A 15,029-nucleotide genomic window follows, 5' to 3' on the forward strand; every position below is an offset into this window, starting at 1 on the left:
CCGATGCATGGTTGACGTATCCTTATTTCGCCGATACTGGAAGCTTCGACTATCGCGGAACTGGATTGCCATCAACGTTCCCATCTCAACGCAATTATGCTCTCGAAGCGAGCATCCTCGCCAGCATGGACTTGCCCGCCACTCCTTGTACGTCGCTATATCTAGTCGCATTTATTATCATCTCGCAGGCTGATATGTCACACACAGTGTCGCCAAAGTGGGGTTGGCTGCCTCTTACCAGAACTAGTCGCGCCACCGATATAGCACCCGCCACACCGCGTAAGGTCCCAACCGCCTCTCGTTCTGTTGACCACCCATTGCCACCAGTGCCACAGGATCTCTCGCCGTCTTATCTCTGGGATGAGTCTTTGTTCATGCAGGCGGATACATGCGCTCCTTCATACGGACTCGACTCGGCTCCTTTTTCCCTGGATGGCACTTACTCTCCCACCGGCTCCGAACTTCCTACTTTTGGATATACGATCCCAGACATGCCTGTAGGCGTTGCAGGGGACTGGCCTATCCCTCCTGCCTCTTTATCGTCAATTACATCGTCTCCAGATGCTGGATCATCGTGGTCCAGCATTGCACCGCGGTATAGTCGCACTTTGCCTGAGCCTAAAATGCTGAGTGACCCACTTCTGGTCGGACCCTCGGCTGTGGAGGGTCTTACTTGGAGTAATGACTTTGACTTTACCCTTCCTCCTGACGCGCCAGAGTACCCGTCTGCACCTGCACTCGCGCCCTTGCAGACTCTCATGCAGAACGCACCCCTGCCTGATGCTGTCCAACATAGGCCTGCAAAAAAAGCGCGCTCGCTTCCTCCTGCCTCCGCAGAGTCCCTTTCGAAGGCGGGTTCCTCATCTATCCGTTCCAGCAGCATGCAACAATTTGTTCGGCGACGTCGGAACGAGGCGTTGGCGGCCAAGCTTGGTGCGAAGGCAACATCTCGCAAGCGGAAGCACAGAGAGGAGAACGACGAGAATGCGCCACCGGCCGAGTCGGACGGTCAGCAGGCAGATGAAGGGGATCTGGTGAGTTCTTCACTTCACCTCCGAGACATATCATTGACAATCTATTTCAAAGGTTCTATGGGACCTCTTCCGGAAGAAGGAGGTACAATGCAACCGCAAGCAGCATTGCCGCTTCAGGGCGCGGGGATGTCCATGGACATTCGATGAGGTCAAGGACCTCAAGCGACATGAAGACGATCGTTCACACTTCGACGACCGGATGGTGATGAAGTGCGCACCGGTCATGCTATACCACTGCCCTTGGCCCGGATGCGACTATGCGAGCCAGCGGGATTATTGCTTAAAGGCACACTGGAAGGCCATCACGAGAGGCTGTGTCGCACATTTGATCGAAGACCCGCGTTGGCCATACAAGTCGCTTGAAGACCTCCACCGGCATCTGCGTGAGTATCCCGCATATTTTCAATGTCCTGAATTCTAGGACAAGTAGCCGGCATCGAATGTGTGACGGTATGCTACGGTCTTCCTCAGTCTACCTTTCTGTCTTACTTTCACACGGAATCACTGCACCATCTACATCTTTCACTTCTCCAATCCTCATCATGTATTGCTGCCTCTCTCACATTTTTCTGCAACCTGTATTAATCTCTTTCTCGCCAACTGCTTCATTATGGATTGCTTTTGTAGTGTTCAATGTTTACCATACAGCTTGTATATTGGATCGCCTTCCAGAATAGAAATTTCTCGTTGTTGCTTGAAGATGTCGTGAATTAAAAACTCAATGAATCTACGCGAATATCCCGAACCACTAGCATGAACCATCTTTCTTGTCGGCTCACGGTGGAAGATGATTGCTACTGCTATATCTTTCTTGTGAAACACAGCGTTACTCACTAGACTTTTGATGTCCTTACTGGGCACTCGAAGGATCTAAACATTGCGCTTTTGACAACTGGCCGCGTCCTTGTTATGACCGCTGTCGCATTCATCCAAACTTGATGGTGATAGATTAGATGAGCGAAACTCTGCATTGAGAATATCACGCTGGCCTGCCATCCCCATGATGCATTAGACAGAATATAGACGAAAAGAACTCGGTGGCATACAAGACATGATGAGTTCTATCCCGCCAACTCAGCATATCGAGTTCTCGACACGCGGCACGCAACCCAACCACCAATCAGTCCTCCTTCGTCTTGCCCTCCTATTCAAATATTCAACGCTCGGTCAGAATCTCAATCAACCAGAAGCCACCCTGCCGAACCGACCACTCACCGACGGCACTCCGGATCCCACCTGATCAGCACTCTGCTTCCCCGTCTCCACGTCCTCAGGGAAGTACTCTACGATTACACACTAGTCAGCGCACGCCACAGGAATAATACCACGCAGCGACTCACGTTGCCTCTGCTGAGCATCGGGCACAGCCTCAGGCTTCTCGCCACTCACAGACGACACGCCCATGGGCTTCTCCTGGCCGGTGGCCTCCAGAGGAGGAGACTGGGTGCCAAACGACGCGCCTGCTCCGGTTGATGTAGACATACTCCTAGTATTTGCGGATGAAAAATTGCAGTGAAGGCGAAAAACGTTCGAGCAGGATATGGGTATTATTTGGATGTGTGCTAAGAGGTGGTTGCCTTTATGTCCCACCGTTCGACGCCACTCGCGAGGTGCGGTGGCGTCAATTCGTGGCGTGCCCTCGCGAGGAAGAAATGACGTCACGCGCCGCGCCGCGGTCACGTGAGGAGATTGCGTTATAGGTGGAAGTTGGCATGGGCATCAGCGTGTAGAGTAAGACACACGGAATTGTGTAATTGACTAGAAATAGTAGTTAACGTTATGAAAGATCAGCGTATATAGTCGTGGTATCTGTGAATTTTGGCCAAGGTGTATGATGTCCCCGCATTCATGATTTCAAAGATATTTATACACTTGCGGTAGTTATACAACCCCTCGCACTCCCACGACATGATATGCTAGGTATAGGTATAAAGCATACCCGGAAAGACCGGGAATGGTTCAGCACATTACTGCTTCGCATTCAAATACTCTTCCCACCACTCCTCAAACGGCGTCCACCCCAATCCGCCATGACCCTCCATGAGATCCTCCGTCTCTCGCGTGTACAGCTGGCAGTCTCTCGGCCGTGTCGTAGCCGCATCTCCCTAAACAAGAACATACCGCATGCCAATCAGCACCATCGTCACTTGTCCGGCGTGAATACACGAGCGACGCACCTTTGGCGGCTCCGCGTCTGGGATAATGTGGCTGTGCGGCAAGCCGAGGATGCGCGAGAACTCGAGGCACATCTCATACTTCGTAAACGGCTCGCCCGCAGAATAATGCAGAATCGGAGGGATGGCCAGGGTATGTGGGAGCGCTACCGTTTAAATAAAAAACCCCTGCCAACCACTGCCACGACGTGGCAACACATGCAACACTCACAAGAAAGCCGCACGAGAAAGTCCGCGATATCAAGCACGTTCGTCGGGTAGCGCGTCGCGTAGTGGTCCATCTTGTACTGCTTGCCCGACTGGTCCGTGACGACGTCCAGCAGGATGTTCACCGCCGAGTCCGCGTTCTTCGGCGCCGGGCCGTATAGCACGGGCACGCGAAGGACGATGCTCTTGCTGCCCACGACACCCAGCACCGCGAGCTCGCCGTCGCGCTTTGTGCGGCCGTACAGGTTGAGGGGTTTCGTCATCGCGGAGGGGGTGTAGGGCGGGGATGTACCGTCGAAGACGTAGTCTATGAGCAAAGAGATATAGCAATCAAAGTAATCAGGAGCATTTAATGAGGAACATAGGAGGACGACGCACCGGTGGAGATGTATACGAGAGTGAACTTGAGCGCCTTCGAGAGATTTGCGAGGTGCTCGGGAAGCACGGCGTTAAGCTATAGAGAGCGCCGATCAACGAGCGATCTTGCCTGCACCTCTGCTGGAGAGATACTGACTTGTCGTGCGCCTTCAGGATTCTGCAGGCGACCCCGATGTGGCCAGACAGCCAGTAAGTCAGCAACCATGGCCCCACGATGTCAACGAATGCGATGCGCACCTTTTCAGCAACATCAGGCCTCCTTTCAGCCGCACAATGAATAACCCCTATCGCCAGTTCGTAAGATGAGCGCATTCCGACGCTGTTGCGTGGGCGTACGGACAATTTGGTTTGAACTCCGTGAACAGCTTCTCCACCTCGGCAGAATTGAGAAGGTCCAGCTGCTTCAGCTCCTCCGTTGGCCGAGAATGCGCAAGGCCAAGCACTGTGTGTCCCGCAGCCTTGAATGCATTGTATACCGCGGAGCCCAACACCCCGGATGCGCCTGTGGCAGGTCAATAACGCAAAATGATAGCATGAATTCGCAGCGATGGTAGACCAACTTCTCGTAAGACTCACCCGTAACGATGACCCGCATGGTCTTTAAAGTCGAGTTATAGCAAGGTATATGCGATATATTCTTTGATGGCAGCGGAAACAAGATGAACTGAGCGGTCGTTACGGTCGAATTGGGCGCTTCTTGAGTGCAGGGGTGGCGGATCGAGGAACGATCGTGGCTGATCGGCAAAGGCCGAGCCGCCACCTCTTGCCACAGCAATCCAGGCGTTTTTTTTGGGCTTTGGTGCACAGAACATCGAGAGCAACGAACTTTACACAATGCTGGATACTTTGCAGCGACGGTGTACTCTTTACGATGACTCGCCCACCTCTCGCTTCAACGCCTCCGCCATCTCCCCAAGCGTGCTAAACCTGAACGTCGCCTTCGCTCCCTCCTCCTGATCATGCCCAATGACCGACCCCTTCCTCTCAATCCACGCCGTCCCAAGCCCCATCTTCCTCGCCGGCATAACATCATGGAACACGCTGTTCGCGACCACCATCACCTCGTCGCTCTTGACGCTCAACTCCTCCTCGACGCGCCGCAAGGCGTACTGCCGCGCACGCGGGTCAGGCTTGTAGAACTCGGCGTCCTCCGCGGTGTATACTGCGGAAAACGCGAAGCGCCGCCCGTCCGGCGGACCTTCGAGTGCGCGCTGGGTCGCCGCGAAAGAGGCGCGGTCGACGTTCGAGAGCACGGTGAGCCTGAAGTGTTTGCTGAGGTACTCGAGCGCGGGTATCGTATCCGGGAACACCGGCCAGTTCGCGATGCTCTTTCCAAACGCCACGTGTCCGTCCGTCTCCTCTGTATTCTGCGCAGATGCAGACGTCCCCACCTCCGTACTGCCCACTTCCTTCGTGCCCGCCTGCACCGCTGTCTGCGTGCTCCCACCCTCGCTGCCGGGCTCAGGCACGGTCCCCTGGCCGCGCAGTCTGGCATCCAGCTCTGCGTGTGTGTGCGCGAGCAGTTCGCTATACCGCATGCTCGGATAGCGCGCTTGCAGATCAGTCTCGACATTCTCGAACGCACGTAGGGCTTCAGACTTCGACTCGAGGGAGGTCCCTGCGACGATCGGCTGCAAGGCAGTCATTATGCCGGTCTCCCAATCCTGTCTCGCGGGCGAATAAGCGTTAGATGATGGCGATCTCCATTATCACGATGCATAGTATGCATACCACGAGGGTACCGTAGACGTCGAACATCAAGACCTTGTACTGTGAGAGCTTCGGTGTCACGGATGCCATAGATGCAATGCGAAGTGAAGCAAAAGAACGGCTTCGTGTTCAAATGTGCGTCTGCGCTGGCTGTGAGGGCTTGTGCACGGATCTGATAGCGTGTATCATATGCAATCTGAACGCGACGGAGGAGTCAATTGTTTCGACGAGCCGGCACGGATCCGAGTGCATATTGACTTGGACTAATGCTCGGCTTCGGAGCCCTCCCATCATGCATCAAATTCGAACGTCATGCCTGCCGCATGAGCGCGCATGGCTTGCTTACAGAGACCTCAGAACGCTCTCAGGCTCAATACACAACAATGCATTCAATCAAAGGGCAACCGCTGACTACGACCGGTTGCTGTACCATACATTTCGATTATCGATCATAGGCTCAAACGTTCAAACTTTACCAGGTGTGAAGCTTTGAAGGCGCGACATTGGTGGTAGCTGTCTCTGACGGCCATTCTATTGCATCTGCCTTCCACTTCGCCGATGCCAGCATGCAAAGGAACAGGGTCGCAATTTGAATATAGAGAAAAAGAGCTCGTGCGATGCGAAATGCACAATTTGCGAAGGAAGAAGCAAATCAATTCTCGCAAGATGTAGACGAGATTAACCAAAGCAGTGATGCGGACCGATGTATTCATGTCCCATGAGACGTGGACATGCATAGAGCGACAGATGAAATATATCGTTAGTCAAAAGCAAGCAGTGCAAAGCGCGGAAACAACAAAGCAAGTACAACGATAATCGGTACATGAGAGCATAATTGCATAATGTTCGAACGACCACTGACGCTACTCCAAGGAGGTGCGCTCGCAGGAAAGTTCACCCAAATTAGTCACTATCGTCCTCGTAGACAATGGTTGCAGGGCTCCTGTAACAGGCATTGTCAGAGCTCACATTCAATCGCTGTCATGAATGAGCACCTTTTCTCCTGACCCTAAAGTTTTTATTATAGGTGGGTGCGATTGGAGAATCATGTCGTGACGAACTCACATTCTCCATCCAAGACAATTGCGCCTTCAGCTCAGTTAGGTCAAACAGGAAGATCGTCTTCGTACGTTGCTCGTAATAGTCGCCTTGCAGACCTCGCTTTCGCACTGTCGGAATGTGCGAGATATCCGCGCGTATAGTGCACAGCGTGTCAAACATTTCTAGGGTACTTCGAATAAATCGGACTGAATTGGATGCTTCGATTCATGCTTACCCGGCTCTTCATCCATCCATCGCGGGCTTCTTTCAGATCCTTTGTAACGGGTTACGTCTCGCAAGATCACATTGATGTTGGAGAGCGGGCCAATCGCCACAAAGGATTCCGCAAACTCCTCCTCCTTCGACACTAGTGTTCCCTGACCACATAGATGTTAAATTACGGAGTGTATGGAATCAGTACGCGTACCTTAGGTAAGATGGTCGTAAAGGCATCCGGAATAGACAGGAGACCCGATGCGGCACGGCGGACCTTGTCTCGTCGTGCCTCATGGGAGGGCAAGGACGGGATATAGGGGCGGAAACAAGACGATCCGTAGGCATACTTCGCCACACGTGCCGACACAACATCATCGAGGTGATAAGAGAGTGCACCCTCCGCGACAGCTTTGACGCTGTGGGGCACATGAGAAAAGTAACTGTGGCGAAGACCGGACTGCACCTACGGCTGACTCTGTCCACTATCGGGATAGAATAGCGATAAGCCGGAGCTGTTTGCGTAGTTCTGAAGTTCGGTACGCAAATATGGGCTCGCCGCAAACCCTCCCACCAGCAGCACCATCTGAAAGATCTCGATACGATAAGCTCCATAAGAATGACCAGATAGGTACTGACGTTGATTGTCCGCTGGCCCCTGACGATTGTCTCCTCATTGCATCCTCGATAGCGCTGACGGAGGGTCGGAAGAGTGTAGTCATGTCCGACCTTGAAGCATTTTGAGAATCGCTAGCATATTTGACGTCTACCTGACTTACGCAGACAAAGTCAACGTTCCTCTCTTGACACCGCGCTGCTCATCGGTATCTCGAGGACCACCAAACCTAATATAGGAAGCCTTCGTAGGGTCCCTGAATGTAGGCTTGGTAGAGTTCTCGAAACACTCGAGCATCGTTTCGACATATTCTTCGTTGCCAAAACGGGAGTTCTCAAGCTTGTCTGAGGTACGCCGTGGTCGGGAAAATGCATGAACGTGCAGAAACGTGACAACACACCTCTGAGGAATTGTCCAGCTCTGACATTGACAAATGTCGATCCCTGCATGACGCCTACAATCCATGAGTAGAATCTGGGAACCCACTCCTACGATCCGCGACTTACAATCAGGAGCAGTGCTCTCAACGGCCTTGGCAGGTATCGTGCTCGTAATCCTGTATGTACTCAGATCAACAGTCCCTCCTCCAGCGTCGACGATCATCAATTGGCTTCCGGTCTGTGAAAGCACTTATCGCGACGGAAGGTCATACGATAACTGCTATACTGACCTGGACAGCATCTCCAGCGAGACCATTAGTTAAGCAATAATGCAGACTAGCTTCTCCCTCTGTCACGAAGTGGATCCGCGATTGACCGTCGTCCGAGTCTGGAATGAGGCCTGCAAATACCGCGGCTCGCCGCATCTTTGCTTGTTGGCTGCCACCCCATCCATTAGGGTGGGCCAGAACGTACTCGACATCGGACTGCGACTGCAACAGTCGACGTCCGATTGGGTGTTCCTGGGAGATGTACTCCTTGGCGCATTTGTATAGGTATCGCATAAAATCCGCCAGGATCTGTACAACGGTCTTGCTCGGTGGAAGCATTGGCAAATCTTCATCATCCGACGCCAATTCGCGTGGACGAAGATGTAATTTGAACCTACGTCCTGTCAGCTTTTCCGGGCCACCCGATGAACAAGGAACCTAATCACCATTCCGCCAGCACCCAGCCCTCATCCAAGGCTTGGAGTCGATTGGCGTCTAATCTGGCCTCCCCTCCCACTGCACGAACTGTTCCATCTTTGCCATAGTACACGATCGTGGGGACCTTTGGGTTCCTGAAGTTGTTCTCTCCTTCTTGTCCAGGATAGCTAACATAAGATCAGCGATGATTGTCCGATAGACCCTCAATAGCGTACCGTATTACGCTGCGAATTTGAGGGATCTCTCCTGGGTCGAGAATGCAAAATGAGACGCCGCTGTAGGTCGTCCCAACATCTATTCCCAACACGAGCTTTCGTTTGATTCCACCGTATGGCTTGTCGAGAGGCATGATGCTGACAATGGGCCTGAGAGCAAGGAGGTGAGGCCGATAGCAAAATTGCGCGCTCTTGATAGGAGCGCTCGAAGCTATAAAGTTCTCTCACACGGGGTGCAAGTACTAATAATGGAAGATATTAAAGTTAGAGTTCGAGACTTTCTGTCATATGGTTGGGGACGCCACTTCATGGTAAGTGTTTAAGCCATCTCGCAGATTTGCTAAGGCTTTTCAGAATCTGCACTAAAATTCATGAAACATATATAGAATCATAGCTAAAGAGATGCTCTACAACATGGCTGGAGCAGATTTTCCAAAATCCAAAGTTTGAGTTTTCGGGCCTCAATTTGGCCATTTCGCTTACTAATACATTACCATATATGGCTATGCCGGTAGTATAAGCGCTGGTATTACCAAATGTAGTCGTAGTAAGCGCCGGTAAGAGCGGTGACAAAAAAAGGTTTGCACCTGTAAGTCTCACCATGCATTGCAGTTGAAGGACCTGGAGATGCAAGATTAGGATGGAAGGCAAAGATGGAGCTTACCATGGCCTGAAAGGTAAGTGTTTTCAGTAGCACCATACTCTTGATAACCGTTGACCTTGGGGCAATTTGGCTGTTTATTAGGGGTAGGGTTAGGTTCTCAGAAAAAACTCGTACTTTCAGATTTGGACGTATCTATGGGTACTTTGTATATAGATTTTCAATCTCAAGGTGCTAGGAGTAGAAATGCAATTTGTCATGAAGTGGTGTCCCCAACCATATCTCCACTGAATTGATGCAAAAAATGCGAAGGTCACAGTTGAGAAGGCTCAGAGTGGGAAAGATTTTGATCGACTCGTGTCCCAGTGAGTTATTGAAGAGATTGTTCCCAATCCTCTCATCTATTAACCTTCTTTCTGCTGGCCGCGTATTCTGTAAGAATCTGCAACAAATCTGGAGTTCCAAAAACCTTAACAACGGGGTGGATTGGAGAACATGCTGAATGAGGATCTCATCCAAGTATGCCAATCCTGAGAATGGATGATTCGGTAGCTGCCTCGCAAGAATGAGCCCTAAATCTCCGAGATGTACTTTCACGAGGCTGCGAATGTCAGAGTGACTCAGGACACTATTTCACAGTGCGTGACAGTGCGCTCGAAGAAAAGAAAGAGAGAAAAGGTACGTTACGCCGAGTGGTGGGCAAAGAGTGCTACGGGCGCCTATGTGCCTCTGAGCGAAGCACAGTGGGAGGGTCCAAATTCTTGTTGACAGAATCAGTGAAGAAAAGGGATCATCTCGGATATCAGTCGACTCACCAGGGCGGAGATAAGGGAACATTCATGACATAGTCTTTCGTATTGGCTCCAAGTGATTCTATATTCTATGATGTCCTGTCTCACCGCTGAATACCAGCACATGGTGCTGAGGGTCTGAGTAACGCGTCCCGTGGGGCGCTTATTGAGTGCAGGGGTGGCGGATCGAGGAACGATCGTGGCTGATCGGCAAAGGCCGAGCGGTCACCTCCCGCCACATCTTGCCACAGCATATCGTTGCACAGGACATTGAAGGCACATATTGGACTTCACTCAATGCTTAATTATTTGTGGCGAAAGTGTACTCTTACGACCACTTGCCCAACTCTCGCATCAACACCTCCGCCATCTCCCCAAGGGTGCTACATCTGAACGTCGCCTGCGCCCCCTCCTCCTGGTCATGCCCAATGACCGGCCTCTTCCTCTCAATCCACGCCGTCCCAAGCCCCATCTTCCTCGCCGACATGACATCATGAAACACGCTGTTCGCGACCACCATCACCTCGTCGCTCTCGACGCCCAAGTTCAACTCCTCCTCGACACGCCGCAGGGCGTCCTGCCGCATGCGCTGGGTCATCGCGAAGCGTTCGAGAGCACGGTGAGCTTGAGGTGTTTGCTAAGTTACTCCAGCGCGGGTATCGTATCCGGGAACACTGGCCAGTTCGCGATGCTCTTTCCAAACGCCACATGTGCGTCCGTTTTCTCTGTGCTCTCAGCAGATGCAGATGATCCCACCTCCGTACTGCCCACTTCCTTCGCGCCCGCCTGCACTGCTGTCTGCATGCTCCCACCCTCGCTGCCGGCCTAAGGCACGGTCACCTGGCCGTGCAGTTTGGCCTCCAATTATGCGTGTGTGCGCATGAGCAGCTCGCAGTACCGCATGCTCGAATAGCGTGCTTGCAGATTAGTCTCGACGCTCTCGAAGGCATGTAGGCCGGCAGCCTTCGACTCGAGGGAAGTTTCTGCAACGATCGGCTGCAACGCAGTCTTTATGCCATTCTCACAGTCCTGTCACGATACGTATGCATACCACGAGGGTACCGTAGACGTCGAACATCAAAACCTTGTAATGCGAGAGCTTCGGTGTCGTAGATGCCATGGATGCGATGCGGGATGAAGTGAAAGGGCGGTTTCGTGTTCAAATATACATCATCTGGGGCTGGTATGTGCAACCTGAACGAGTCTCATTAACTTCAACGAGCGGGCCGGGGCACGGACCCGAGCGCATATTGACTTGGACTAAATCGACTGGGCCCTCGCTGATCGTTCTCAGCTAGTACGGAGCACTAGGCACAATGCACTGGAAGAGACCTCAGGGCGCTCTCAGGCTCAGTTAATTGTGACACAACGTTGCATTCAACTCTAGCGTACACTTCGATCTTCGATCATAGGTGAAGGCGCGGCATTGGTGGTCAATGTCTCTGACAGCCATTCTATCGTGTCTGCCCTCCGCTTCACCGACTGGCATGCAAAGGGACAGGGTCGCATTTCATATGTAGAGACGAAGAGCTCGTACGAAATGCACAACTTGCGAAGGAGCGAGCAAATCAATTCGAGCAGGCTGTGGACGAGATTAAAGGAAGCAGTGATGCGGCAAAGGAAGAGGTCAATATTTCGATACGCAACTGATCCGAGTACTGATCCGCGAACTACTCGACCAACAAGGGCACCAGATCAAACGCAGAGAAGAGGAGCTCGTGCAGGCCGTACAACTCACCAAAGAGCTGGCAACTGAATACCAGCAGGCTGCAGTCGAAACAGGATGATACATCGATGCAACAAAAGAAGAACTCAGTGCCCGTGTCCTAACGTCGTCGTGGGGGGGAGGGGGGGGGACGCAACCTGGACACGAATCCCTAACACCCTCAAGCTGACGACGGACTCGTTTACTGCGGTCGACAACAGTCTGTTGCTCTCCTTCCCCAGTCATCATAACACATCATCCTAGAGATATCTCTTCCGTCTGTCATGTGCACGTCGTGAGACTGATCATCTCATCGTGGGGATTCAGGTAGGTAGAACCTTCCATGAACGCAGTCTGTCATCATTGACGACGCTACACCACAAAGAATCAGAGCGTCGCTGCCAGGTGGTGATCGCTGACATCAGGCTCGGATACCTTTCTCAAGAACCGGCGGACGGCAAGAGCTGGGTTGCGTTCTTCACCGCCTTGACAAAGTTGAGAGAGTGAATTGTGATTATGCGTTCTGGCGTCATTGTCAATTGATTGACTGAATAGGAACAAGGTTCGGGTCAAGGTAAATCGATCTGATTGTAAAGTACCCGTTGCGCATTTCATAGGCTCCGAGCTGTTTGTACTCATCTCCATGAGGCATGGACATGCACAACACAACAGATGGAATATGTCGTTAGTCACAAGCAAGCAGTGCAAAGCGCGAAAACAAGTAACAAAGCAAGTACAACGGTAATCGGTACATGGGAGAATGTCGCAGAACGTTCGAACGACAGCTGGCACTGCTCCAAGGCAGTTTCGCTGGTGAGGAAGGCCACCCAGGTTAGTCACTATCGTCCTCCTCGTAGACAATGGTGGCAGGGCTCCTGTAACAGGCATTGTCAGAGCTCGCATTCAATCGCTGTCATGAATGAGCACCCTTCCTCCTGACCCTAAAGTTTCTATAATAAGTGGGTGCGATTGGAGAATCATGTCGTGACGAACTCACATTCTCCATCCAAGACAATTGCGCCTTCAGCTCAGTTAGGCCAAACAGGAAGATCATTTTCGTACGTTGCTCGTAATAGTCGCCTTGCAGACCTCGCTTTCGCACTGTCGGAATGTGCGAGATATCCGCGCGTATAGTGCACAACGTGTCATACATTTCTAGGGTACTTCCAATAAATTAGACTGAACTGGATGCTTCGATTCATGCTTACCCGGCTCTTCATCCATCCATCGCGGGCTTCTTTCGGATCCTTTATAACGGGTTACATCTCGCAAGATCACATCGACGTTGGAGAGCGGGCCGATCCCCACAAATGAATCCGCAAACTCCTCCTCCTTCGACACTAGCGTTCCCTGACCATATAGATGTTAAATTACGGAATGTATGAAAATTAATACGCGCACCTTAGGTAAGATGGTCGTAAAGGCATCTGGAATAAACAGGAGACCCGATGCGGCACGGCCGACCTTGTCCTGTCGTGCCTCATGGGAGGGCAAGGACGGGATATAGGGACGGGAACAAGACGATCCGTAGGCATACTTTGCCACACGTGCCGACACAACATCATCGAGGTGATAAGAGAGTGCACCCTCCGCGACAGCTTTGACGCTGTGGGACACATGAGAAAAGTAACTGTGGCGAAGACCGGACTGCATTTACGGCTGACTCTGTCCACTATCGGGATAGAATAGCGATAAGCCGGAGCTGTTTGCGTAGTTCTGAAGTTCGGTACGCAAATATGGGCTCGCCGCAAACCCTCCCACCAGCAGCACCATCTGAAAGATCTCGATACGTTGAGCTCCACAAGAATGACCAGACAGTTACTGACATTGATTCGTCCGCTGGCCCCTGACGATTGTCTTCTCATTGCATCCTCAATAGCGCTGACGGAGGGTCGGAAGAGTGTAGTCATGTCCGACCTTGAAGCATTTTGAGAATCGCTAGCATATTTGACGTCTACCTGACTTACGCAGACAAAGTCAACGTTCCTCTCTTGACGCCGCGCTGCTCATCGGTATCTCGAGGACCACCAAATCTAATATAGGAAGCCTTTGTAGGGTCCCTGAATGTAGGCTTGGTAGAGTTCTCAAAATACTCGAGCATCGTTTCGACATATTCTTCGTTGCCAAAACGGCAGTTCTCAAGCTTGTCTGAGGTACGCCTTTGTCGGAAAAATGCATGAATATGCAGAAATGTGACAACGTACCTCTGAGGAATTGTCCAGCTCTGGCATTGACAAATGTCGATCCCTGCATGACACCTACAATCCATGAGTCGAATCTGGCAAGCCCACTCCTCCGATCCGCGACTTACAATCCGGAGCAGTGCTCTCAACGGCTTTGACAGGTATCGTGCTCATAATCCTGTATGTACTCAGGTCGACAGTCCCTCCTCCAGCATCGACGATCATCAATTGGTTGCCGGTCTGTGAAAGCAATTATCGCGACGGAGGGTCATACGATAACTACTATACTGACCTTGACAGCGTCGCCAGCGAGACCATTAGTTATGCAATAGTGCAGACTAGCTTCTCCCTCTGTCACGAAATGGATCCGCGATTGACCAACGGCCGAGTCTGGGATGAGGCCTGCAAGTACCGCGGCTCGCCGCATCTTTGCTTGTTGGCTGCCACCCCATCCATTAGGGTGGGCCAGAACGAACTCGACATCGGACTCCGACTGCAGCAGTCGACGTCCGATTGGGTGTTCCTCGGAGATGTATTCCTTGGCGCATTTATATAGGTATCGCATAAAATCCGCCAGGATCTGTACAACGGGTCTTGTTTGGCGGAAGCATTGGCAAATCTTCATCATCCGACGCCAATTCGCGTGGACGGAGATGTAATTTGAACCTCGTCCTGTCAGTTTTTCCAGGCCACCCGATGAACAAGGAACCTAATCACCATTCCGCCAACACCCAGCCTTCATCCAAGGCCTGGAGTCGATTGGCGTCTAGTCTGGCCTCCCCTCCCACTGCACGAACTGTTCCATCTTCGCTATAGTACACGATCGTGGGGATCTTTGGGTCCTTGAACTTGTTCTCTCCTTCTTGTCCAGGATAGCTAACATAAGATCAGCGATGATTGTCCAATAGACTCTCGATAGCGTACCGTATAACGCTGCGAATTTGAGGGATCTCTCCCGGGTCGAGAATGCAAAACGAGACGCCGCTGTAGGTCGTCCCAATGTCTATTCCCAACACGAGCTTTCGCTTTATTCCACTGTATGGCTTGTCGATAGGCATCGTGCTGACAATGGGC

General features: G+C 51.9%; 7 protein-coding genes across 7 annotated transcripts; 1 reads left to right on the forward strand and 6 right to left on the reverse strand.

Annotated features, from left to right (window-relative positions):
* Positions 1-125: 125 nt before the first annotated feature.
* On the forward strand, positions 126-1,701 carry LAESUDRAFT_814402 (uncharacterized protein; the record flags this gene model as incomplete). Its single annotated transcript, XM_040914577.1, has 3 exons — positions 126-147; positions 208-1,034; positions 1,087-1,701. The coding sequence occupies 3 exons, from the start codon at positions 126-128 to the stop codon at positions 1,453-1,455; spliced, it is 1,218 nt and encodes a 405-aa protein (XP_040761471.1). The 3' UTR covers positions 1,456-1,701.
* A 192-nt stretch (positions 1,702-1,893) lies between these two features.
* On the reverse strand, positions 1,894-2,617 carry LAESUDRAFT_683256 (uncharacterized protein). Its single transcript, XM_040905819.1, has 4 exons — positions 2,375-2,617; positions 2,250-2,317; positions 2,081-2,178; positions 1,894-2,023 (listed from the first exon to the last, which is right to left on the reverse strand). The coding sequence occupies exons 1-3, from the start codon at positions 2,514-2,516 to the stop codon at positions 2,155-2,157; spliced, it is 234 nt and encodes a 77-aa protein (XP_040761472.1). The 5' UTR covers positions 2,517-2,617; the 3' UTR covers positions 1,894-2,023; positions 2,081-2,154.
* Positions 2,618-2,923: 306 nt separating this feature from the next.
* Positions 2,924-4,477, reverse strand: LAESUDRAFT_728736 (NAD(P)-binding protein). Its single transcript, XM_040909503.1, has 8 exons — positions 4,370-4,477; positions 4,134-4,295; positions 4,031-4,077; positions 3,930-3,950; positions 3,794-3,869; positions 3,420-3,722; positions 3,212-3,354; positions 2,924-3,139 (listed from the first exon to the last, which is right to left on the reverse strand). Exons 1-8 carry the CDS (start codon positions 4,386-4,388, stop codon positions 3,002-3,004), a joined length of 909 nt encoding a protein of 302 aa, XP_040761473.1. The 5' UTR covers positions 4,389-4,477; the 3' UTR covers positions 2,924-3,001.
* Positions 4,478-4,577: 100 nt separating this feature from the next.
* LAESUDRAFT_728737 (HAD-like protein) lies at positions 4,578-5,702 on the reverse strand. The gene is made up of 2 exons (XM_040909504.1): positions 5,525-5,702; positions 4,578-5,457 (listed from the first exon to the last, which is right to left on the reverse strand). The coding sequence occupies exons 1-2, from the start codon at positions 5,591-5,593 to the stop codon at positions 4,660-4,662; spliced, it is 867 nt and encodes a 288-aa protein (XP_040761474.1). The 5' UTR covers positions 5,594-5,702; the 3' UTR covers positions 4,578-4,659.
* A 782-nt stretch (positions 5,703-6,484) lies between these two features.
* LAESUDRAFT_659042 (uncharacterized protein) lies at positions 6,485-8,809 on the reverse strand (the record flags this gene model as incomplete). Its single annotated transcript, XM_040904780.1, has 11 exons — positions 6,485-6,726; positions 6,780-6,921; positions 6,972-7,176; positions 7,228-7,343; positions 7,393-7,486; positions 7,537-7,717; positions 7,774-7,827; positions 7,880-7,991; positions 8,044-8,416; positions 8,469-8,607; positions 8,662-8,809. 11 exons carry the CDS (start codon positions 8,807-8,809, stop codon positions 6,485-6,487), a joined length of 1,806 nt encoding a protein of 601 aa, XP_040761475.1.
* Positions 8,810-10,355: 1,546 nt separating this feature from the next.
* On the reverse strand, positions 10,356-11,187 carry LAESUDRAFT_751406 (uncharacterized protein; the record flags this gene model as incomplete). Its single annotated transcript, XM_040911664.1, has 4 exons — positions 10,356-10,656; positions 10,743-10,884; positions 10,966-11,096; positions 11,119-11,187. 4 exons carry the CDS (start codon positions 11,185-11,187, stop codon positions 10,396-10,398), a joined length of 603 nt encoding a protein of 200 aa, XP_040761476.1. The 3' UTR covers positions 10,356-10,395.
* A 1,417-nt stretch (positions 11,188-12,604) lies between these two features.
* LAESUDRAFT_814408 (uncharacterized protein) lies at positions 12,605-15,013 on the reverse strand (the record flags this gene model as incomplete). The annotated part of the gene is made up of 13 exons (XM_040914578.1): positions 12,605-12,647; positions 12,700-12,713; positions 12,770-12,927; positions 12,981-13,122; positions 13,174-13,378; positions 13,430-13,545; positions 13,599-13,689; positions 13,740-13,920; positions 13,977-14,030; positions 14,084-14,195; positions 14,248-14,535; positions 14,753-14,831; positions 14,880-15,013. The coding sequence occupies 13 exons, from the start codon at positions 15,011-15,013 to the stop codon at positions 12,605-12,607; spliced, it is 1,617 nt and encodes a 538-aa protein (XP_040761477.1).
* Positions 15,014-15,029: the final 16 nt, after the last annotated feature.

The sequence above is a fragment of the Laetiporus sulphureus genome (assembly GCF_001632365.1).
Source record: "Laetiporus sulphureus 93-53 unplaced genomic scaffold LAESUscaffold_37, whole genome shotgun sequence".
Classification (NCBI taxonomy): Eukaryota; Fungi; Basidiomycota; class Agaricomycetes; order Polyporales; family Laetiporaceae; genus Laetiporus; species Laetiporus sulphureus.